Here is a 26,557-nt window from a genome sequence, read left to right on the forward strand (position 1 = left end):
GAGAGAGAGAGAGAGAGAGAGAGAGAGAGAGACACACACTCCTAAACCTTGTGAAAAGCCTCCCCAGGAGAGTTGAAGCGGTTATCTCCGCAAAAGGCTGGCCGATGTCACTCAAGTTCAAATGCGACTGAAGAAAGATGAGCTAATACTTTTGGCAACATTGTAAGTATTGTGATGTATGTATTGTCATGTACAAATAACTTTTGTATGGTGGAAACAAATATTCTGGTATACTGTGAAGCACAGTATCTCTACAGTCGCTTATATAAAACATGACTCGTGTCGTTTTTCATGTGTTTTAATCCAAATTTGAAGCAGACCAAAACCTGGGTACAGCAGCTGAACACTGAACACATTTCTTTTACTCCCTTGCATGTTTTCCTGGGGCTTACATAACAATCTCTGCAACCTATTTGTCTTTTTTCCAGGAAAAAAGCAAAAAAAAAAAAAAAAAAAATAACATTTTTGAAATGAAAATGTAACAATGGCTTACAAGTGATTAAGAATAATTTGGAACAAATGGATCAAAGAAATTCAAAAGAATGTTCTTCCAAATCCCAGAGTGAGCAAAAACAAGCACATCTGAAGTGGCACAGGAATTATCTGGGTGAGATCTTGGGGGAGCAGTCATCTGCTTCCGCGGGGTAAAAACTTAAGCTGCATTCACAATTGAGAATATGGACTCAAAAACAAACAAAAAACACACCCCACAAACATGCCCTCAGTGCAAAGCCAGTAGAGCCGGAAGATCTCCAATACAATTTTTTTAAATAAAGCAAGATACATTCTCCCCTTAAACCTGCTACTACTCTGCGTCATCTGGGTTTGCATCTGTTAAAATCAGATTCCTACCATGTAAATTCATATAGGAGAAACAGAGAAAATCAGCATAAATCTTGGGGCTAAAAGTCAGAGGGTCTTAACACAGCTCTTCTCAAAAGTTTATCCACACTGTTGGCTAGGGCTAGATGTTAGTGGTGGGCGGGGTAGGCTTAAAAAAAGTACAAACGCATTGCTATACGAAAGACCACAGCTATTTTCCCAAGAGAAACTGTCCATCAAGCAGTATATGTTCACACCCACAGACGAACGTAAGCCGAAACACCATTGACCTCAGCACTGATTGCCTGGGAGAAGATCTTGCTGTTTACTGGTACAGGTTAAAAACAGTGTAAACCTTGCGTCACATGTACAGCCATTCAACATTTTTCTTTTCTTTTTATAAACACTGACCAACATTCTTTAAAAGACTATTAAGGACCATTAACAGTAGCTTGGGAAATTTTATGCATAGCACTGATGAGGTGAATCACAGTATACCCAAAAGCATAGAATCCAGAATCAAACATGGGAAAGGTCAAGCAGAAATAAAGTGTGGGAGAATGGGAGTGTCCTTAAATAACAAGGCAATACTCCATGGGGGGTGGGGAGGAGATGAGGTCCCATTACTTTCAAACAAAAAAGGACAAACCTCAGCATCAAGAGGTCAATCTTAAACCTGTAGGTGCAAGGAGTCCAAGCGCTGTGAGGAGCTGGACCTCGGCCATGAGTCTCCGAGCGCTGCACCAAACGCTCCAGAGCACATCTACATTCCACAAGTCATCTCAGAAACGCGCCTGCTCCTTTCGCACATCGGCAACTATGGCGCATCACATTTTTTTGGAACTAGCAAACCGTATACAAGTGCAGGGGTGTTTCTGAGAAAAGGGGAGGGTGGGGGGGGGGGGGGGGGGGGGCGCGTGCTTGGTGAGGAAGCTTGCGTAATGCTCAAGTTCCTCAGGTTGGCCTTTCATGAGAGCCTGAGTTATACATCCACAAACTGGGTGTCCTATAGATATACAGTGCAACTCGGATTGCATATCTACAATCCACATAACATAAAAGAGAAGTATGAAATTAAACTGCAGTGACAAAAGTGTGCGTGAGAAAATGTACCAAAGGTGTTGATTTAAAACAGAGCATTTTTTCTCTTTAGCATTTGAATAACCCAACACACCTTGTGAGAAAACAGTAATTATGCCATTATGATGAGTATGTATAAACATCAACTCTAAATTCATAATCTTTGCTCTTCAAATTTTATAACCCTTTTCAGGGTGCAGAGTGGCTGATTAGTTACAAAGGCTGAGTAATAAAAAGAAAAGGTTCACTAAAAGCAAATCAAAATAAAAGAGATAAAAGATTAGGATAAAAAATAAACACATTGTTTTAAGGAATTACCATTGAGTCACCTTTTACCCATGTTCATGAATTATTGCTTCCTTTTCAACAACTTTTTAAAAAGTATGCATGTGACTTGAAGGTGTGTGCGTGTGGACTGTAGACAAAACTCATCATGCTGGGGTTTGATTCTCAGCAGCCATGTTGGCTTTCTTTCTTCTCTTTACCAGTAAAGGATTGGTAGAGTCCTCAATGGTTTTGATTTTGATCTGCTCATAATCCACTCGCATTGTGGCCAGGGCGCTGGTCATCTCCTCCTGTGTTGGGCATAAACACACCGGCAGTTAAACATCTGGGGACAATGGGACTGAATGCTGAGTTAGGGTTTCCCCATCAGTGCCCATTAACAGTCATGCACTGCAAAAACATGAGCTAGTTTGAGGAAAGCATGTAAATGCGAAACATACTCATGGCTAAACCTAAATGGACTACAGGTGGACTTAACTTCCCACAAGAATCTTTTGTTTTTCAAGTAACATGTTGGTTTGCATGTCCTAGTCACATTTTAAATAACTGATGCAGCACATCAACAAACCTATATACACCATGACTTTTTGATGATACACTCAAAAAGTAAATATCATACATTCCTTTACATTGCAAAAATTCCTTTACAATTGACCACATTATGGCTTTTGCTATATTGCTGAACTGTGACTGTTCACTGATACTGTACACAGTTGTGCAGTATCAGGGAGAACTTCCTCACCTTCACGTCCTCCCACGTGTCCTTCTCCTCCTTCAGCACACGGCTGGTGTGGAGAGGCGTCTGGGGCACTTCCATCGATTGCTGCGCATGGCATTGTGGGTTAGCAACACTTGTTTGCAAGGGGCACAGCAAAGGGTTGTGCAGGTAGCGCATGTATGGAGGTGAGCATGCAGGGGTCTTACGTTGATCCAGGGATGGTTCATGAACTCCGTGATGGTCATCCTTAACGTGGGCTCTGTCTTCAACAGCATGCGGATAAGCTGTTTGGCTGAGAGGGAGCAAAAAATGAAAGGGAGTAAAACTATTATAAAAAAATTATTTAGAGTAAGTGGGAAGAAGTGTGGCAGTTCACAGCCTCTGTGATCTGACTTTGGAACTGAAAAAGAGAAAGTGAACACACGCACACACACACCTTCTTCTGAAACCTCTGACCATTCAGGATTGGGAAATTCATACTGCCCGTTACGGATTCTCGTCTTCATCCCGGGGGATATGGCAAGACCATGGTTGGAATAGAAAGGTGGGTAGCCACAGAGCCTACAACACGTGAAAAGACAAAACAGTTAAAACCAACAAACGAAAAACCCCTCAGACTACTGAACACACTGGCCCCTCATTCCTAGTCCAGCAGGAACAACCTCTCATCTTAAATAAGACACACAAACGTTTATGGAAGACAGCGTGCAAGACAGAGGCACTTACAGAATGTACATGATGACACCCAAAGACCACATGTCACAGGACTTGTCATATTTTTCAGGACCAAGAACTTCGGGGGCTACAACATGAAAGAGAGCAGTGAAAAGACGCATCGCTGGGTGCAAATACTCCAAGCAAGCAACAACGAATGGGAGGGGAAAAATAGTACAGGAGTTCCTAGAGAAAGACAGCCTCACCGACGTAGTAGGGCGTGTAGCACGGAGTATTGAGTGAATTGTGTGTGGTCGTCTCCTTGGCAAAGCCAAAGTCCGTTAGCTTGAGGGTCGCATTGGGCCTTTTTGTGGTGTATAAGAGGTTCTCTGGCTGAAAGAGGGAAGGAGCGAAGCTTAAAGACAAGGAGACTCTGTTGTCTCTGGGCTAAATGAAGGACAGAGGGAGTCTCACCTTGACGTCTCTGTGCGCAATGTTGCTGGCATGCAGGAAAAGGATGGCTTCTCCTATGCTCTTCATGATATCGGAGGCCTCTAGAGTTGGGGAGGTGAGAGAGTGGTTAAGCAGGCGCCCTTAGAGGAAGTCAGGGTACATAACTGCAAAGTCCAAAATGAGGGCGTACCTCTCTCTGTGAATGCCTGGTCCCCGCGGTCCTGAATACGGCTAAACAACTCACCACCGTCCATGCTGCAATATAAACGGCACACAAAGTGGAATATTCCCAAACACACCAAACGGGCCCTTTCTGAATAGATATAATCATCAAAAGAAATGATTTTCACACTTTTGGGCAGGAAGAAAGCCATGCATTTATTACAAGGTTCTTTCTTTTTTTCTTTTCTTTTTTTTTCCTTTTTAGCACATTCAGTCTTTGTCAGCAGGTCATCTGGAACATCTGCCTTTCAAAGAAACACACTGCTGCTTATAAGAATCTGAAGGGATGTGAGCTACTTTGAGGACAGTCACTGATGTTCAAAGTTCGAAACACCCGTAGGCCTGCCCCTTACTGTTAAGGGGTGGGGGAGAATCTAGCGCATAAACCCATTCAGAAAGGGGTGAAATGTTCTCAGCAAGGCAACCATACACATAAACCACATGAAGGGTCACACATGCCACCCCCCCTTCGGTGTGGTTATCACAAACATGCAGAAGCTTGAAACCAGAGCGGCCGGGGGTCGGCTGCCCTGCTTGGAATCCCGCCAGTTATAAAGAACTGAAATAGGTCAAACTTAGAAAGCCCATCGGCGGTATGAGTGTGCACGAGAGAGTGAGAGAGAGCGAGAGCGTGAGCATGAGTAAGGAGGCGCGAGAGAGCACACGCGCAATACGACAGCATGTGGGCAAGGTGTCGTTTTGGTCCCATAACAGTGTTCACAGTGACCATAAACAACCAAGGGAATCACAGTAAACAGCTGGAACTTTCAGGTATTTCAGGTGTGAGGTGCATTAACCCCATCCCCCTTATTCATCTGGGCAATAGCAAAAAAAAAATCAAGGTGATGAGTCCAGTCTGGTTATATCTATAACTAATACCTCCCAGGTCATACAAAATGTAACATGAAAAATTAAGAGGTGTCACATTAACACTAATGCAGATGAAACTGGTTAGGTGCCTCAGTGACACTGCAGTGGGGATTAAAGTTCTTCTATACTGCGAGACAAGATTCATTTTCTCCACTTTTTACTGTGAAACACGGGCGGTTTCAGAGGAACCTTTCAGAAAGGTCCCGCTTGCACAGAGGGAGAGGAATGAATAAGGTGTTAGACACAGGATTTGGGGTCCTCAACACGGAGAGAGAGAATGAAACAAACCACAACACGTGTTGCCACTTTCAGTATGCATAGGCTAAAAGGTTTCTATTGAATTTGTAGCCTCCAGGCAACCAGCGTAGAAAAAAGGGAGTTCTTCAAAACAGTACTCCCATACAGATAAGCATTGCTGAACAAAGTGCTTTATTAATAGGGGGTGGACACAGTATTAATTGTAGCAATATGCCCAAATATCAATTACTCCAACATTAAGCTCAGTAAATGTTTTGGTATCTCACAGAATCTGACAAAACTGTGCATAATGAAAAGGTTTTTTGTTTAGAAAGCTTACAGATCAGGTACCGTGCCGCCCGAGTCTTGACTGAGGTTTAACTACACCATCAAAAAGGAATTCCACTGGACGTTGGCCGGCAGACCTTACAACACTAATGGTCAAAACAAGGTCAACCGCCTTTTCCAGCTTATTTTTCAGGAACGCAGGTTTCCAGAAATAAGAAATGAGGAGGTTACTGCCGAACAGGACTGTGGCCCCGAGTGGCGGGAAGCATGCATAACCACAATTCAATGGTTTAAATTTCGAATCAAATGAATTAAACCATCCACGAGGTCCAGTCGTCACACGGACCTCAACTCTAGACGTCGCACAGGCAGGCACCTGTGCTACACACCATCCTGGGCTGAATCTGAACATAAATCTCGCTTCACTACAGTATAAACATGTAACGCGTGAAATGGCGCACTTTACATCTTACCCTAGCCTGTGCAATGAGTCTGAATGAACGAAATCATGCGTAGGCAAAAACAAGCCATATGCATAAAGCCTGCGTCAGAGATGAAGGATTAATGACGGCACTTGTGAGACAAAAGTCATAAATTCCACTAGGTCCATGGCCTTTACTAAAATACCATATTCTAAGCAAATTTCCACCCATCAAGGGCATTGTATTGTTTTTGATACAACGCTCTCAGAGGAAACATACTGCAAAAACAGACAGCAGCACTTTCCATTTCTACCTGTGTGGTGCTGGGATCCGTCATGACCTCCAACCCTTGTTTCCTGTCACTGCTCAAGTGCTGCATGCTTGCTCTGGGTTGGATTTCTTGTAAACTTTCTTGAACCTGCATTGGAACAGGTGTGATTACCTAATTATCTGTTAACCACTGAAGTAATAAATCTATTTCCTAATATCGACATCCGTCTACATGTCTTAGGATCAGGGGTAGGGGGTGTGCGAGTGTGTTTGTGTTTCTGAACACTGCAGAGTGAGCTAGTCACACTTTTTTATTTTATTGACCATTCTGATGAATGTAGAGCTCAAGCTTTATTGGAGGAAATCCATTAAACTGAAAGACCTGATGTCTTCTACATCCCAAATATGATGCATAAGCAAGAACCCTGGAGAGAAAGCAGACATCTCACGCGATCTCCGTGTCCCTGAGGTTTCCAATTCTGCTTTTTCTCTCTGTTTGGGGTAGCATTTATTTGCAACTTATGATGACTCATATATTAGTTATTAAAACTAGGCAAGTCTGAGGGTGCGGGGTAACCGCGAGATGGCCGCAGGGGGGAGGACCTGCAGTCCCTGCTCTCCCCCAGTATCTGTTTACGGTCAGCCTTATACACGCTGCTGTCCCCCACTCAGCGCTTTGGGCCAGAACGTCTGCGGGGGCGGGGGGAGGGGTCTCTGAAGAAGTCTGTAGCAGATACGATGAAACCTGGTTTAGGAACCGAGACGGCAAAGCTCCATCAAAGCACCTGACTAACTCCAAGGACACAATAGGACCTAGTTTCAGCAGGGCGGATGGAAGTTTGTATCGAGTTGATTACTGTACTTACTGAGATTCACATGGTGTAAAACAGTCAAATGAAAATTAGTGGTGAAACCCCAAATGATTTCACCGATCTTAGAGGCCCAAAATACAGCAGTCCTTAAGTTAGACATCCTTCAAGTAGACATTTATACACTGTAAAAAAAAAAACCTATTTTTGAAGTGGTGCAACTTTCCTTAAAGCAGTTAAAAAAAGGAAAAAAAAAGAAAAAAAAACCCACTTTATACCAGTTAATTCTGAAGGGCAGAAAATATTCAACGTCTCACTTTTCCATCAGACATGTACATCACCAGGAGTCAAGCATGCAAGTCACTGCCAGTCTGAATCGTGAAGAACTCATGCTGTGTGAACGTGTCCTGTTCCTTTCTTCACTAGACCCAACTCATATATGAACAATATATTCACTGCCTAGTCAGCTGAACCAGAAGTCATAGCGTGTGCTCATCATGAAAGCAGGCTGCATGTGTGTATGTTTCAGGGAGCGATGAGCACTGTGCAGTGCTCCTCGCTCACACATCTCCTTGCTAAGACATCAAAGCGTGAAACAGCCAGGACCCAAGACAACCATCATTTCACATGCGGGAACAGCGCTTTGGTTTACCAATCGACCAATGCAGTCTTTCAATCAGTGTGGTTTACGTGACCAGATACCGTAAGACCTGTGAGAAAACGTTCATCTCTGACACAGAGAGAGCAAGTGGATGAAATGACACGCAAGATCTGATTTTTCACATTTCAGAGGAAAGAGAGGAAAAGGGTGTTGGTGATGTTGAGGGATGTCAGGTCGCCGAAAGGGACGAGAGGCAAGCGTGAGTGTGAAGGTGTGAAATGCCTCGAGCTGAGAAACGTGCTGAGCCTGTGCACGACACTGGGATACGGGCCTGGGGTGAATCAGAGCAGAAGCCTGCGAAGGGTGCGAAATGCGGCCACAGGGTTGCGTTTCACCCCAAAACACCATGAGGCGGAGTTCGAAATGCATGCTCTATAGCTTCTGCATGAATTTCACAATGTAATCTTCAGAGTTTCACAAACGTGCTTTGGAAAAGCTAAATCAACATCTTATTTTGCTCAAGCACAGGAAAAAATTTAAAGGGCTCTTCAGTTTCGTCATAACACTTTGTATTAACTGAAGCCGTGCATATTTTAAAGGGCATTTTTCGTCCAAGCCGCGAGTCATGCTTCCTGCCTCCCTACAAACTACTAATAAAATAAACCATCACTGATTAAGCTCTAAAGATAAAATACTACTTAAATACCACAAACTGCACGTAGGCCAATAGAGGGATGTGTCACAGATCTACACAAATTATGAAACGGGCGTGGGAGACTTGGTATCATTTTGCTAAGCATGTGTATGTATTATATGGAAGAGAGGTTACAGCCTCAGGAAGTGTGCTTTTCTATATGCTTAAGCCTCTTTTTCCGAACAGTCATGTGAAACATCGCCTGGTCATGCCTTCACCACAACGTTCCAGACACCTGCTAGCACTCATTTACCCACAAGGTATGATGAGAAACCTCCAGATGACGGTGCAGCAGCAGACATGAGTGTGTGCTCAGGAATGACAACCAGGGACCTGAATGATTCAAATCGGTCAAAAATGACATCGACATTGGCAGCAAAAATGGTAACGGTGTGGGGTAGGGGGTGTAGAAGCAGGTCTCAGGTGTTGCGTGCTGTAAGTACCAGTACAAAGAGCATGGGGTACTACGTGTGGCAAGCATTTGCAATATTGATTCTACTAATGCTGGGGGAGGGAAGTGTGCAATGAAGGGGATGCACACTGCATGCCGTATCCGTACAGTCACTCATTACAATAGCAGCAACAAGCACATGGCAACCATGTGGCCCAAGGGGGCCAGGGAGGGGTTGGGTGGGGGGGGTGTACGGGTGACTCACCACTCCATGACGATGAGTAAGCACTTGCGGCCCTGGTAGAGGTTCTCATACACGTCGATGATGCGAACGATGTGTGTGCAGGGTGACGCTCGCCAGTGAAGTTCCACTTCCCGTCTGGCTTTGGAGCAGTCTTGCAGCATCTACAGCAACACAGCAGGGGCTTCCGTTAACGGCAGCTACCACAAACCATTACACAGACACAAACACCACATCATGGTAGAGAGAAATCCGACAGGAACCCCAGACCAGCGTTCACATTCACTCTTCTAGGCGGGTGGTAATTTTTCAGTTCACTGGCTGGATGCGCAAGGCTGACTGCTTGCAGAATCCGATTGTACAGATGTTTGACCATTTGTCTGAAGACTTGAACATAACGTTCCATGGTCCAAGCTGTGTGCTCCATCCCTGGGCTCCAGACATGGAAAAGCCTCAGGGAAAGTGTGTCCATGTGCAATAGCCTAAAAATAACATCCACATATCCTCACTGATTCATGTTTTGTTGCTAAACATTCCTGTACAATGATGTTTTGACAAAGCTTGTGACACTATTAAGATCAAGATTTCATTATAGTGTTGACTCATTTGAACAGCTGAACTTTCTGACAAACTTCCAGCCACTTGATTCTGAAGTGAGAAGTCTGTATCCTGGAGTTTTGGCTCCCCCTGTAGGAAGGACTGCTTCAATACACCTAGTTCCCCCTCTGAGGCCTAAACCAACGACATTCCCCGTGTCATATGATCAATTTTCCTTGATTACTGGTCATTTACAATTTAGCAAACCAGAGGAGCCAATAGGAGAGAACCAAAGAGACACAGCAGCAGCAGATCTTGTGTTATGTATCTGCACAACAGGCCACTACCGGTAGAAACCGCACTGACCAGAGAGACTTACGGCAGAATCTGCAAATGTTCTCCAGGGACAAATTAAACTTCAGCACGTGCCTCGTGCTCGGAAGTGCCCCATCGTGCCTAACTGGATTTATAGCAGTTAGTACAAATGTCGTGACCATCTGTTGTGGTCATGGCACCAAAAAGGTTCTGACAAAACTGGTGCGCTGTGGTAGGTGAATGCATTTCAGATTGCAAAAGGTTAGAAGCTGGCAGGCACCATGCTGCAACGCCACAATGCATCTCTACCCCATTTTCTTTGCAGAGCAGAAATGTAGACTGCCACCCAATTCTCACCCAAACAAACCCATGTTCTGACTCGCTGGTTAGAAGTCATTCAGAGCAGCTCCACATGTGCGACATGTACTTTGTGCAAGTGACCCACCACTCACCACAATGTGGAGGTGGCTTTGTGCCTGGACTCCATCTACAGCGCTGCATTAACGCACCGCTAGCCGTTCAAAGGAGGTGATTCTCTCTTCATTCACTGCTGCTCGTCCTGCAGAGAGTGCGTTCAGGGAAGACTCTCAAACAGCAGGGTTGGGAGTGGGCCCAGTGTCCTGGCTAAGGAGAGAAAAGCCTCTACAGCTCACCAGAAAGGCATTTCCACAAAGAGGACCTTCTCATAAGCACAGACGCGGCCTACACGAACGCCACAGCGAACAAGATGACGTGGCTGCTTTCATTACCTTGGATTGGTTTTTGCTGAATAATATGGACTGAACCAATAAAGAGTAAATCTCAGTATGGATTAATATATTGTCATCCCACAAAAACCACAGTCTTAATTTATCCACCAGGTTACTTTACAGGAGTGAACAGAAAGACCCACGGGTTTCAGGTTTTAAGCACTCCTAAAAAACACCTCAGCAACATCACAAGGTACTATGTTTAAGAGACATGTCAAGTGGAAAGCAAGTCAGCAAATAGACATTGTTTACTATTCAATATTGCTATACAGGGCTCTGCAGTACAGATATCAAAAAGCTTATAATATGCAAATTATCTCTATTGTCATAAGATCTCTAACATGATTTTAATATTAAAGCGTATTACGATTAGTGTAGTAGTATAGTTGCATTATGGTGTTCCTCTCCTTATCATGCAGCACTAATTCAGTTAATCTTAAATAAATATTATGTATACATGCACAGACAGTAGTAAAAATTGCAGTGTAGTACACAGGATTCCCATAGAAACAAGGAAGTAAACAAGGATACAGGAAGGGCACAAACAGCCCAGGTGTGTGCGGTCTTAACGCAGTAAGTCTGCCAGACAGCATCAATGCTCAGAAGATAATGTATGAAATGTACATGGATGAAATGCAGTTTTATATCTGCATCTACCGTGGCAGAATCTTGAGGCAGGAAAAATCTGGGTGAGTTAGGGTCCACCTCAGGCATCCCCTAGCCAGAAAGGTCAAAAGGCACGTGTGTGTGCATGCGCAAGAGTGAACACACACCGGATACATCACCACACAGTTATGCATGACAGCTGCTGGAAAGAATTTAATGACAGTGTCCTTCGCGGGGAGTCTCTACCCCTCTCTCTGCATGCAGGACTCGGGAATCCTCCCTCAGACTACCACTGCCCATGTTACAGTCCTGGTAGAGTTCCTCATCCAACCTGTAGGTGGAGCTCAAATCACCTGGTTAGACCAAAAGCCTCCACTTACAGTAACTTAAGACTTCAGTGGTCTGACTCAATGACATTCTTAAACCAAAGCCAGTCAGGTAATATCACTGCTAACTGCCGCCCCTAAAACATCAAAGCTATTGGTAAAGACTGAAAAGGCCTTAGCTTTAAGCCTTTTACTTTTAGCAATGCTGTGTTATAATAATAAACTGAACTACTAAGCCTGCTTTTGCCAATCAGCTCCAGTCTCTGTACATGCATAAAACACCTAAAATAACACCCAGCAGTGATGGCGTGTGTGTAAATGTACTTGTGTGTTCGAGGCCGACATCACCCACACACTGCTTGACGGGCACTGCCAGTCACAAAGTCTTTCTCCCTCTTCTCCTCATCCTCTCTCTCCGTCTCAATCACGTAGGACTGTGCGGTGCTGGAGACATTTCTGTGTCGGGAGTGCTTTGCGGGGGTAGCCCACAGATCTGCCAGTGCACAGAACAAATGCTGGTTGTGTCTGCAGCGCGTTGTGTGCCGGTTCACAGCCTCTGTAAGCCAGAGCACTGTCCAGTCCATCAGACCGGCGGGGTTAAATATGTTCCACGGACTAAAGTCCAAACCCACTGTACCATCAAAACACACAGCCTACAACCCACAAATCTACCATTTTACAAATGGATTCAAAAGTGGGAAAACAAATATAAAAACGACAACAAGAAGCTCCCCACATCCAAGACATGGTCCTCTGGTATGTGTAGAACGTGGTCCAAATCAAGACAGAAACTCTAGCGTGACCCGGTACCTCGGGTAAGGCGATATCCTCCTATTGTTTAAGCCACGTTAAGCCGCTCACGTAATTATACACTGAGCCTGCAAACGAAGAGCAGGTTGCCAAGCCAATGCGGTCAGCGAGGCGCTGGCTCCTACAGGCACCTGTTGTGCACCTGCACTCGTCAGGGAGGACAAAAGGACTATGGGTCCCTGAAATGGTGGCACCTGGACACCAGCTACAGACAGATCCCACCCACCATGGCACAGGACGTTTAGACTCTGAAATGAGCGAGAGCGCCAACTTTCCATGTTAAAGGAAGATTATTTGCAGCACACTAGCTCCTTTCGCCTTTTCCCACCAGATGTCTTGTGCTGGACTACACAGCATTGGGGAGGGTTTGGAGGAGGAGGGGTGGGGTGGGCACCTGCTTCCCAGCCACACAGGGCACCAGTTCAAAATGTGACATCACAGAAGGTCCCCAAGTGACAGGAGCACGTGCGCTTGCGTAAGAAGTGCGGACCCAGAAAGGGCAGCCATGAGCAGCCGTGAAATCTCATGTGACCGACGCACAGAGAACACCTAATAAAACTGCCATGGCGTCTTATTAGCATTGAGGAAAGGGCAGAAGACAGGTGGCATGAGTGAGCCGTGTCTGGGGGTGGCACAGTCACGTGTGCAAAGGAGGAGGGGATGGTGTGCAACCATCTTCTATTCAACATGTGGCAGAGTCTAGAGCAGCCATCCCCGCTCCACACACTCACTGAAACGCTGCCAAAGACCCAAGCAACAGAACACTCCTTCCTTCCCACCAGTAACTACATACTCACATGGCAGAGGGACATGAGGACATTCCCAAACACACAGGCAGTGTAGGATGTCCAATTTAAACTCAATACATCACAGTTCAAAAGTTTTGCTGACAATGTTTCTCCATTTAATCTCAGTGCCTAAACCGTGTGTGGTCACCAAGACACCCACTTGCATGTTGCTTTGCACTGAACATATTCACTGACTTTGACTGATGATAAAGCAGGGTTCATACACTTTTCCATGACTTTGAGGCAAATTTCAATGACTATACATTCTCTAAACATATGTGTAGACATGAAAAATAAGAAAAAATCCAGGCCAAAATTCCACAGTATATCATAAATTAATGACAAGCCACGTGGTTTAATTGAAAAAATAAACATTTACCGTATTTTCAATATCAATATAAACCGGAGTTACGACCTACTTTTTTTTTTTATTTCGCGCGTGCACGGAGGAGCAGTGGCAGCACAGTGGAGTGTTGTGGAGTGTTGTGTACGATAAGCTGAGGCAGCACAGGCTCCACTGCAGCCCATCTCGGCAACACGATCGCTCTTTCTCGCGTTGTACGCACGAGGACATCGTTAGTTTTTTTTCTATACTGTGTTTACGATCAAAACGTATCTAAATCTAGGGTCGCGCTTAACGACGAAAACTGCTTTATGACGGACTTTTCAGTCTCTAACCCCATCGTTAACCGTGCACATTTTGCACGCCCCGTGTCCTTGTCTTTCACAAGCCATAGCTTGTATTTGTCCAACTGAAGCAGTCATTGTTTAATCGGCATTTACCAGCATTACGCTGATTTACATCAAAGTACAATCTACAGCTCCGCTTGGAGTCCGACGCTAACGCAGTGAACTAATGTGTGAAGTTACGTTAGCGGTCCGCACAATGAAAAAAAATGGCTATATTATATTTATTAATTTTTTCTTCCGGTTATCAGAACAACATACATTTATTGTGTCAAGCAAATTTCTATGACTTTTCCAAAACATTTGAGCATTTTTTATTTTTCCAAAACTTATCCAGGCCTGGAAATTGCTATTTTCAAATTCCATAACTTTTCCAGGTTTTTCATGACCGTACGAACCCTGAGCTTAAAAAATCCCCATAATAAATACACAAACCATCATTGGCCGATTGAAAATGACAACTGTCAAAATAAATTTCAGTCCTTGATATAGAAACAGGATGATCGCACACAAAAACAAAGGAAAAACTAATTAAATTAAAAACAGGCAGGTAGCATCTGCAAAGCCAGTTAATTATGTAGGTGAAAGGTGAACTAAAAGGCTCAAAACAATTCCCAACTCTATGCAAAACCAATCTCAGATTCACAGAACCAATCTCCTCTCCTTAGATACTAACGGATCTGCAGGCAATCATGTCCCCATCTGCTGCCCTGAGCTCAGTGGGGGGGGGGGGGGGGGGGGGGGGGGTGTGTCGTGGGTGCTTCCAGAGCACCAGCACAATGGAGGCCTCAAAGGGGGTGGGGCAGGAGCGCCGTGTCTCCCACCTGCTTCTGTTTATAGAGAGCTCTGAGACAACAGGCAAAGCTTCTAATCCTCGTTCTGTAGAGCTGGATGTTAAACAGGCCCATGTCTCATTAGCATGTGTGCGCACACATTACTGCCCGTTGGTCAGAGTGCGCACCAGGCTATGCGTCAGGGCAAATACGCCTGTGCAAGTGCCTTGATCTGACTGAAAACATCTGTTGGCAGAAAACCTGTTTAACCAACAGCTGGCAACAACACGGGTCATTAGCCAGGGGCAACAAACACAAAGGCAGACAATACATGTCTTCCCCATTCTCCATAGCGTAGGACAATGGCTAAACAATTTCAGCAAAACAAACCAACAGGAGAAACCCATCTCAAACACTGGGGAATTGGTCACCAAGCAACGACTTTCTACCAACTTCCTCCTCTTCAGACGAGGCATGTTTGGTATGATGAGTGAGCATTTCAATTCCCATCCCACATCAAAATCTGATGGAACAAACTGCAAAGCAGACAGTGAGAACAGTGTTGGGACTCCTGTGATGTGAGGGCAGTTTCTGGACAGGAACTTTAGCAAGTTTACAGATCTCCAGGAGGGCGGTCCCGGGCTTCCTACGGACACTCTACTGAGCATGTGCAGGACGAGGCCGGCTTGTCTAGTTGCAATGGCCATCTGTCACCCCACTGATGCCACAAAGTTACCCCACTGTGCAAGACCGTTAAAAAGGGCAAGGAATCAAGAAGTGGATTGCCAAAATAGGATGAAGCAATATAGGCAATAACACAGAATATAATATAATACATGGAAGATTATGATGAAGAAGCGATTTGAGAAGCTGGCCGTTACATGACTCCATCTTAGGATGTACCATCCTGTATTTTCCACTGAAATATTCAAATCAAGTATAAGAGCAGTGGCGTTGACTCAACATCAAGATGTTTGTCAGCCATTGTCTACTGGTCCAAGCCTAGACTGAAGCCACAGAGGCAATATTTACCACAAGGCTTTTCATGCCACTGGATTCAAAGCAATTTGTGGTGAGTCTTTGACCTCCATGCCTATCAGCCCACAGCACAGGCATCAGGTCTGTCACAATGACCTGACACACACACACACACACACACACACACACACAAAAGACAACAACCAAACATGTATCCACAGCACAGCTGGGCTTGATCACAAGACAGTTTGATTATCAACACAAACTGCATTTATGATAATGTTACTAGGAGGTCATTCAAATGTTACTAGGTCATTCAAATCACAGACATGAACTATTCAAAACGATGAATATGACCTAATGCAAATATTGAGGTTCCAGTATTTTTTTTGTTGCCTCCTAACGTTCAGTGAGCAGACGTCGACACATCCAATTCAGAACTTTAGATAATTCAGTATTTTCTTAGATAATGCATTTTTCATACACCTCAACTATGTTTAAGGCAACATCATAGCTTTAACCCATATAAGTTTAATATATATTTTTAATAAGCTCACCAAGATTAAAGAATAACAGCTTAACTTATAGATAATTGTCTCTTTTTTACTTTATTTTGTTTTATTTGCATCTTACATAATCCAACGGAGATTGTTGTTTACTTATATGGATTAGTGTTAACATCTGAATAATCTGAACACACTCACCTATGAGAAAAACCCTTCTGTACACTCAATGGATTTCAACCCGTTCAAATGTTCAGATAAAAATAGGCGAAAAATCTCAGGTTACTCCTACAATATGCTTAGGGACCTAATAAAATGGCCTGCTAAATCCCAGCGCGATGAATGAACATGGGGGAGGATGTGTCTCGACAGGCTTCTGCTTTCTAGCAGGTCATGCAAACATACAAGCACAGGAAAGTGTTTCGAAACTTTGTAGTGTCAGGATGTTGTCTGGCTCAGGTGTGAGAAGATACTATACACCAATCGTTTATTGGCAGGCAAAGATATAGCCAGGGTAACAGATAATTTCAGGAAAGTATGATTTCAAAATTAAGGAGACCATGAAGACTTTATTACTGTCGTTCAATCTAAAGGAAGCGCCATTAACCCGCAGCGTCCTGGGAATGAATTTTGCTTTTTAAACAAAGATCTAAAAACTAAATTCTGCACAGCCCCCAAACTGACTGTGTGTATCCAAGGATGTACAATAACGGTAGCGAGAACATTGCAGACCAAGTGAGACGACACAAGCAGACAAGACCATTTCCTTAGGCACACGTTTCTAACAGTATGCACGAGCAGAGTCTGAACACTACACTGCTCAGGGAACACAAAGCATAAGAAAAGCCCGTTCAACGACGTGGACCAAACCAAATAAGACGGTTCATCACTTGAACTGCTTGATCCAGAACTGTGTGTTACATGTTGGTTTACCACAAACAGAAGGAAAAGCAGACTGGGTGGCCAGGAGACTCCGACATTCTGACGGCCAGCAACACTGGCTGGAGTTAAACTCCACCCACCTTTATGAAAGTACATACTTTAGGTTTTAGTTAAGATTAAGCACTAGTTAGAATAAGGATCCGGACACATGATCCTAATTACAAGGATGAGAATGGGTGGAGGGCAGACGTATTTTACAGAGACTGGAGGCAAGTGTCTGAAAGCTTAAAAATGGTTGGAATGTTATAATTTTGCACACACCCTACCCCCAACCTGTGTGGCACCTACACACATCCACCCACAAACCAGGCCATTCACTCACTCATCACTTGTACAACCCCTGGCAAAAAGTATGGAATCACCAGTCTGGGATGAGCACTCATTCAGACACTTTATTCTGTAGAACAAACTTGGATCAAAAACGATGCAATACTAAGGTCATTCCAAAGTGCAACTTGTTGGCTTTCTGAAACACTAAAAGAAATAAGAGTGATTTACATATTGGTTAGTGTAGGATTCATTTCTGTGGAAGAATGGAACTAATCAGAACTGTTCATTAATATCACTCCATGGAGTCTCTGCTGTGCCCATCTGCCCCTTCCGATGACACTTCTATAGTGGCAAGGCATTTTCACACTTGTCCCGAATACCTAAGGACCGGTTCTAGACTCGCTTGGGGAGGGGAAAATCACTGGTTTGCTTTCACCCAGACAAATTCCATGTGAACTTCTGCAAGTTGCATTAATGACACAATGACAAAAATAACTAACAAAAGGCTCAGATATGGATCAGAGCTAAAATAGCAGACCCTGATCTACCAGAACAGGCTGAGCTGGAACGTGGGGTATGTCTGCTTGGCGTGCTTATTGGTGAGAAAAACAAAACAACGATATTTCAAACAGAGTCTTATTGTGGGGATCCTTCCTTACAGGTGTCTGGCCAATTAAGTTAGGGTGGAGTAATTATGCTAGTTAAGTAGGCAAATCAAAGTTTCAGGAGTTTGCTTGAGGTCATTACAAGATGGCCGCTAAAGTGGACCTTCGTTCAGATCAGCTAGACTGGAAAGATCTGTAAGATTTATTCAACAAAAAGGACTGGGACGTGTGTGCCATGTGCTATGAAACCATTCATTAGACCAAAATGTGCACTGCCATTTTAAGACAAAAGACTATATGCTCATTTGGGAATGCCCAATTTAGGGTTGCAACAGTATGAGATTTTCACGGTATGATAACCGTCTCAGGAAATACCGCAGTATCACGGTTATCACAGTTTGTTACATATATTATTAAAAGATACACTGACCCTTAAAGAAATTACAACAAAAGTTTTTTTTTTGTTCAATGAACTATTTAGCTATTGTAGAAACCTGGAACTGTTGTATACAAAATGTCTCCTTAAAAAAAGCTGTACACCTGTTTATATAAATACTGCAAAATTAGAGAAACCTAAATCGTGGATTTCAGTAGGCCTACAATTATTTAAGTTTAAATTATTTAATATCTGATAAACTGAGCCTGGGTCAGTGTCTGATCAACAACTAGGGATGCACCGAAATGAAAATTCTTAGCCGAAACCGAAAACCGAAAATGAGGAAACCAAGGCCGAAAGCCGAAAACCGAAACACCGAAATACATAAAGCACTTTGAGTTACATGTATGTATGAAAGGTGCTATACAAATAAAGATTATTATTATTATTATTATTATTATGCCAATTATTAGTAACATTGGATTTATGGCTAACCTCACTAAAATCAAGGCATTGCTATTCAAAGAATAAATCAACTACAAAATTTGATTTGTATATATTTATTTAGCACTGACATTACAGTAATGCATATTATAAAATAAAATTAGTGGTGGGCCGTTAACGGCGATACCGCTGACAACGGCCGACCACTAATTAAATTAAACTCGCTTGCAGACCGTTTTTATCTGAGAGGATAAATATATGTATTTTATACGAGTTAAATTTAGTTATAACTGACTGGCCTGAAAGATAAATATAAATTCTCTCATAAAAACGTGACGTGAGTTGCAACAACATTAAACAGCTCAGGTAAACACACTTCTGAGAAATGTCGTCTGCTCGGCAAAACATAACGGGGCTCAATGTGCTCTATTAGCCTACGAAATCCCTACGACAGAGAACGGCTGATCGTCTAAGGCAACGAGTTCCATAATTTTTGGTGTAATGTCTTTTGCCTCGGCGCCATCACTGGAAAACTTTTTTGCTAGCTTTATCCAAATAAGCGCGTGCAGGTGGCGATTTTTGCTTGCGTCATCACAGCACATTGTTTCGGCCGTGTTGTTTCGGTGATGAAAGTATTTCGGCCGAAAATGCAAATTTAAGCCATTTCGGCCGAAAATTTTCGGTGGCCGAATTTTCGGTGCATCCCTATCAACAACTGTTGTAAACGTCCTTTTTACTGCCAAGTTGGAATATAACCAGATACTGCAGAAAGAGAGGATTTATTTCTGACATGATCCTCACAATAGATATTTCTATTTTAAGGCTTTCACACAGAGTCTGGCTTTAACATATGAAAAGGCACGTCAGAATTTGAAAATTAAATCATGTAAATTAATGGCGTCTTTCACATCCAGTGAAAGCAAGGACCTTAAAAAGCTAGGTTTATACTTTCGCGAGTGACCATAGCACGCGACTCCGCACACCTCGCGCGAACCTCCGCGAACGGTGGAAGCGTTCATACTTGGCGCGTCACATTCTTTTCAGTGTTGTCCGAAACGATGTGTGTTAGTATAAAGCAGGTATCACCAAATGGCGGACCGCGGTCCGGATCCGGACCCGAACGCCGTCCTGTCCGGACCCAATCACATTCCTGATTAACTGGATACGGACCCAAATGCCAAAAAAATTTTAACGGGAGACTATATTTTAAAACGGAGAATTTATTTTCAGACGAGTGTTACGTTCACCACCCATTTGAGTGTTGCGTTCAACCCCATTTTCGCCACTGATTTTAGTTTAGCCTTTTTTTTTGTTAAAAAATTTGTTAAGTCTTTTTGCCATTCTCACCGCTGTGTGCCGAGTAGCTGAACCGGCGCAAAGTTGCACATGCGTGTGTGAGTTTCTCAGCTGAATTGCCTTTTACCGGGAATAAGCAAATGCACACGGTATGATAACCGTGCATTTTAATACCGTGGTATACCGTGAAACCGGTTACCGCTGCAACCCTAGTCCAAACAGAATTAGAAAAATAGAGATAGACTAATCAGACTAGTTCTTTAAAATCTAAGCCATAGTAAAAGTTATGCAACACTTAGTTTCTAGATAACTTTCAAGTGCATTGCTAAATGTGGAAACCCCTTCAATGAAGCATTTTGTACAGCAGATGATTAATTCAGTGATTGTTTACTGAACAAGGAACATCCATTGCTACACTACTTAAAAATACTTATAGATCAGCTTATGATCACTAGGGTTAAAGAGGTGCCCAATCCAGCAAACGTGTGATTGCACCGAGAGAGCGCGTTGAGCAACATGTCCGATGAAAGCACAGACATGTTATTTGACAGTTGTGGTTTTGTGATCAACAAAGTACAAGAGCAGCAGTGTCATTTTAATCCCATATGGCACCGCAGAAGTAAGGACATGGAGAAGACCTTCGTTCTACATTGTTTACTTGAAAAACTCCTGTTGACGCTGAAGCCATGCTGGGACAGCTAAATAAATAAATAAGAAAATATAAAGGATTCTCTAGTATAACAAAGTACTTGTTCTTAAATATCAATGCATTACATACCAGGAGCATCTTTGTGCAAATGTGTGAAATTGTAATCTTTATATTGTGAACAACTGAAAATCAGGAATTTTGCTCCGCTTTGAAACTCAGGCCATTCTTGAGCACTGCTTGAAGCAACGGCACGCACATACAAAGAAATCCTTCACTCCGGTGTCTAGTGGCCGAGTGCTGCAAAAGTGCTCAAGAGTCTTGTGAACCGCATTGATGCAATCAAGGCCTTTCTGGTTGAGAAAGACCAGCATTACCCAGAGCTGCAGGATGTCAGGTGGCCTAAGAAACATGTTTTTGACAGCCATTACATCACATTTGAATTAACTCAAGGTCTGCACACAGGGAGCTGAACAAATGTTCATGAGGCTGTTTGAGACATGGAAGGCATTGATATCCAAACTTAAGTTTCTGTGGAGGAGAAAAGAAAGGGGGAGGGGGCTGCAACTTATTCTCACCATTTTGAGGTTTAAGAGAGCCTCACTAACGTGATATTAAGGCCGTGAAACAGGAGAGAGCAAGATGACCCTGAAATATGAAATTCAGTGATCACAAGTTCCACAAAGATGTTATACAATTATCCCAGCTGGACAATCTCATAGAAGACATTCATGGGAATATTGCAGGCTCCTACAATATTAAAAATTCCATGATCTTGCCAACAGTATCTATAAACTCAATACTGACATATTACATAAAAACATATGAAAAAATGTTTAAAACTGAGATGAGGGTAATTTTACAGATAAAATGTGTGCTAAACTAATGTCGATATTAAAAATAATAATTTCATAATTGTATAACCCCAAGGTAGACCTCAACTTATGTCATCTCTTTCTCCACAGCGCAAGTGTTAAGAGTGGGATGCCCCCGGAAAAAAAATTATAAAATTAAAAAAAATAAAAACCCAAAAAAACCGGTCTGCTTCAACACAAACTTAACCTCCCATGGCAAGACAGATTTTGGACTCTGAGCAAGGTGAGTGAAAGAACATTAGTTTTTGTAATATGACAATTTTTCTCATCCCGTTAGAAGAATTCGCATTTCGCGCTTCCGTTTCTTTTTGAGCCTGCTTGAAATTTAACTTCGCATTTGGACCATTCAAAAACATTGTGGGACTGTTCAAAAGATATTAATAGATAAGTGGACCGTTACATTATATTCTTGTTTATTGTTTCCTTAAGTTTTATCCCAGTCTGTACAGTTTAAGGTAGTTTTTTTTAAGGGTCCCAAGACAACATGTTGGTCTGATGAACTACGATAACGGCGTGCACGGACTAGCCACATGCTAAAACTAGCACACATTTCTTGATCACAAGATTTCCTTTCATTTTAGGTTAATTTCATTTGAAAAAATAGGGCCGATTTTTAATGTGAATATCTTTGGACTGACTTGATCAAATTTGACAATTAAGGCATCTTTTTTTTAGTTCTATTGTGCTGCATCTAATAAAACTATTATAAATGTGATTAAGTAATGTTGAAAAAAAATGTCCAAGTCACTATATACTTGAATTAATTTGAGAAGGTAATAACACTCAATAGTGGTGTATGAATATAGACTAGGAAATCAGCACATCACTTCCAAGCTTTATAAATGACCAGTCTTACCAGTGATACCAGTTACCAGTCTCTCTATATTGAGCTTAAAATCCTCCACCCTTCATCTTGCAGTAGGCCATCGGCCAGCAGAGCAGGTAGACCTCAACTTATGTCATATCTGTCAGGGTCATGACCCCGCATGAGTCCAAACTCTTGATCAATGCATCTCTGATTTTTCCCCCAAGTATTAGAATTGAATAGCATTTATTTGTCATTGCACAACAAGGTACAACGAGATTGGTACCACCGGGGCCACGGTGTAAAGCACCGCGATCCCTATGGCGGCCATAGCGTCATAAACGCACCGCCATCTCTAGAGATTGGGAGGAGAAACAGAGAGATAACATTTGGTAAGTAAATGTGACTCGGATGATCAGAATGCTGCATGTAATGTATGATTTTGAAAGTGTCTCTGATGCAGTCCTGGAGACATATATAGATATAAATATATCCACCAGATGTCCTTCACCACAAAGAGAACGTAGACGTACTGAAAATAGGCTAGGAAAGGTTTCGCTTTGACTACTGAACCACAGAAAGTACTATGCAAAGACTGGCTTCCCACTGCTTTTTCCATTGCTCGTAGTAACTGGATTAACACCAACTTTTTATATAGGCTGACTATTAAAATGTGTATTTCACCCACCCACCTAAACAAAAATACTGTCATTACAGCCAATGGTCAAACGGAAGTGAGCCACAAAGTTAACGCTACAAGAAATGTGCTTCCTCATTGGCCGAGTCACCAGATTTCCCTTGGGGGTTTCCACCTGCCTCAGAGGTGAGGTGAGAGGAAGTCACTCTCCAGCCACACTACGCAAATATGGGGTATGAGAGCTCCGGCCGATTTCACAGATCCGATTTCAACAGTCACAATCGTGACACTACCTGATCTAAAACACATGACTGCATTTGAAATCAGAACCACAATCACTAACCAGGAGGGCAGACAGCGGAGGGTGGAACGCAGACCCACAACCCTCCTATCCCGCCTGTCTCTCTCCCCAACCATCTCACCCCTGGCAGACCGACGACCTGCCCGTCTCTCTCACCAACCATCTCACCCCTGGCAGACCCACGACACGAGCTCATGTACGTAGGCACAACCAGGGAGGTAGAAGATGGTGGTCCATGGCAGAAGCATCCGTCTCAAAACATACAGATTTCAAATTAGAGCTGCACTCCTTGGAAAACCACACCATATGGCATATACATACACACTGTACATTGACTGACCAACTGTGATGCACTGCAATGTGTTTAAAACTAGGGCTGAACGATTAATTGCATTTGCGATAATTTCGCGATTTTTAAAAACGCGATTGTCTAATCGCACAGGCTGCGATTTAAACTGGTCACGTGACTTGGGAGCGAGCCGAGCCGAGGACGAACGGAGCAAACCCGAGCAGGAGGCAGGGAGTTGGAGAAGTGAAGTTAACACAGCGCACTTTAACTTGTTGCACAATGGCTTCAGGCTCGACAGAAGCTGACACAACTGAAAGTCTAATACCAAAGAGGGGCAGCACATAAGTTGTGTGAAATTACTTTGGCTTTTAAAAAGATGCTGCTCAACGTCAGGTACCCTGCAAAACATGCCTTGCTACTGATGCTACGACGCGAGGTAACACTACAAACCTTCAGCATTAAAAAAACACCACAAAGCCTCGTATGATATTTGTAAGGCTAAAATGCCAATGACCAGTGCTGCATCTTCAAATACGCCAAAGTGTTTCTCTGCGCTTATACAGCTTTTTAGTATGCGGTGAGCAGCGAAATACCGTAAAATCACGCATATAGGCGCAATAAGATTTAAACCACGGATGAATCGCGAAAGCGCGAATAGCTTGACCGCGGTCCAGCACCGAGGGTTCACTGACCGAACCGTTTGAAAGTGTAACTCCTTATGGATGTAATTCGAAGCGGCACGCTGAAATAACTCGGGCAGTAACGGAGTTCATAGTGAAAGACATGATGCCCGTTAATATAGTGAACAAGCCCGGCTTCATGGCTTTGTTAAACACACTGGATATGCGCTACCAAATGCCCTCACGCACATATTTTAGCCATGTTGCTATACCTGCAGGGCTGCCAACTCTCACGCATTGAGCGTCTTAGACTAAAAAATTAGTAGTTCGCTCTGGCGCCAACCACATGGCGATCGATCGATCACGATATAATAATAATATTTAAATTTAGTCCATTTTACACCCAGTGGCGGACTTAGCAATTTGGAGGCTCAAGGCGAATTTAGCTAGGGGGCCCATCAACATTAATATGCGAGAAATAAGTTCAGGTTCACACTACAAGATTTTAGGATGGTTTTTCAGTCGCCGACTGTTTTTGTAGATCGCCGACAGAAACTGTGGTCGGACGCAAATCGGGGATCATTCGGCGCTCGCTCAGTCGTGTAGTGTGAACTGCTGAAAGACGCTCGCCGAGTGGCCGCCAACTCATCGCAGACGACCGGCAGATATCTAGCATGTTTAATATCTAGCATGTTTCATATCTAGCCCAGTCGGCGACTGTGAGTCAACAGCAGCGTCTAGCTTCATACAACTTTACTACAAGACTGTGTTTAAGTTATTGTGACAGCACTGGAGAAATAGTGCGATTGACTATATCTATGTTCACTGCAACGGAGAGATGAAATAATTCTGGCAATTTGGGACTATGGGGTGGTTAAACGGTAAAAAAAATAATAATAATAACGAAAATGTGGAGTACATGTACGTTGTTTTTATTTTCTTCGTGGTGTTGCTGGTTCTCGCGAGTGTTTCATTTTCGTGTTCTCGTGTTTTTGGACGGCAGCCAGATGAGTCGGCGATTCCCCAGTCGTTTAATTCGTGAGCCCACGTCACCGATCAGTCATGTAGTGTGAAAGCCACAACAACTGAAAGACTTGCGATTACAGCACAACCAGTCGTGTAGTGCGAACGGCACAAAAACCTGATGACTGAAAAGTCGTGTAGTGTGAACCTGGCTTTAGCTAGACAAGGGGGCCCTACAGTGGGAGGGGCCCAAGGCAATTGCCTAGCAACGCCTCTATGCAAAGACCGCCTCTGTTTACACCCCCCCCTCCCGCAACCCTGTATCTGAGCTGTATAAAAAATGCCGAAACAGAGTTTCCTGAAGTGGAACAATGGGAAAAAATCGCGATTTTAAATCGCAATCGCAATTTATAGATAAAAAATTGCAATTAGATTATTTTCCAAAATCGTTCAGCCCTATTTAAAACATAGCTATGAACCCTTGATGCTACATCGTTAAACATTGTGGCTTGGCCTGCATAATGTGCACTGAATGCACCAGGGAAATGCCACAAATCAACTGCATATGGAAGACTCATAAATGACTGATCAGAGCACTCAAGACCAACAAAAGCTTAACATTTAATATCTGCCTACATACTGCATGCCTTAACAAAACTGCAAAAGGCCAACACAGTGTTAATTAATAAGCAACATATTGTGCAGGCCTGTTTCACCAAAGACTTAATACCACGAAATTGGACTACAGCCTACAGCTCCATAATAACCGGTGGTTCTTCAGTTAATGCAGCAGGTGGGGAGGGTGGTTCTCCTTTCTATTCTCATAATGTACTGAAAGCTCTGAGCTAGTGTATTCATATTTACAGCCCACCAGCTGTGATAAGCAAGCAGAAGTGGGCTTCAAATACTAGCAATTTTATTTCATTTGTAAAAATGTGTAGACATCACTACCTTCTTCCAATGCTTACTTGACTTAACTCGAGAAATTTTTGAATATAGTCTTTTGAATATAGTCATGGCAATCTTTCTACCCCTGATAGACTGACAGTCAATGTGAACCAGTTTAACAGAGGGATTTGTTTTTGAACATATATACACACACATTGGAATGCGGAATTCTGGGCATTTCTCTGCAAATCTATGGAGGTTGAAATGTTTTGTTTATCCCCCCACAACGACATCACTTGAGATTCAGAACATAAGTTTCTAGTACTGATCTATACTGATCTTGGTCTGGATCTTTAGCATGTCACTTTGTTGCAAGGAATCATTGATCATGTTACATGCGATACAGCTCCTGAACACCCACAGGACTTCAAGTGACACCAGACTTCATATTTCAAGTCCATCCACCCATCA

General features: G+C 43.2%; 1 protein-coding gene across 1 annotated transcript in view; it reads right to left on the reverse strand.

The window, feature by feature from the left end:
* Positions 1-282: 282 nt before the first annotated feature.
* Positions 283-26,557, reverse strand: part of mapkapk2a (MAPK activated protein kinase 2a) — a 34,570-nt gene continuing 8,295 nt past the window's right edge. The window contains exons 2-10 of the mRNA XM_076989152.1: positions 9,082-9,221; positions 4,203-4,267; positions 4,034-4,113; positions 3,826-3,952; positions 3,632-3,707; positions 3,342-3,466; positions 3,112-3,197; positions 2,930-3,010; positions 283-2,477 (exon numbers count right to left, since the gene is read on the reverse strand). Of these exons, the coding sequence (XP_076845267.1) occupies positions 2,334-2,477; positions 2,930-3,010; positions 3,112-3,197; positions 3,342-3,466; positions 3,632-3,707; positions 3,826-3,952; positions 4,034-4,113; positions 4,203-4,267; positions 9,082-9,221 (924 nt within the window). The 3' untranslated portion in view covers positions 283-2,333. The remainder of the gene's footprint in view (positions 2,478-2,929; positions 3,011-3,111; positions 3,198-3,341; positions 3,467-3,631; positions 3,708-3,825; positions 3,953-4,033; positions 4,114-4,202; positions 4,268-9,081; positions 9,222-26,557) is intronic.

The sequence above is a fragment of the Brachyhypopomus gauderio genome, unplaced genomic scaffold (genome assembly GCF_052324685.1).
Source record: "Brachyhypopomus gauderio isolate BG-103 unplaced genomic scaffold, BGAUD_0.2 sc66, whole genome shotgun sequence".
Taxonomy (NCBI): Eukaryota; Metazoa; Chordata; class Actinopteri; order Gymnotiformes; family Hypopomidae; genus Brachyhypopomus; species Brachyhypopomus gauderio.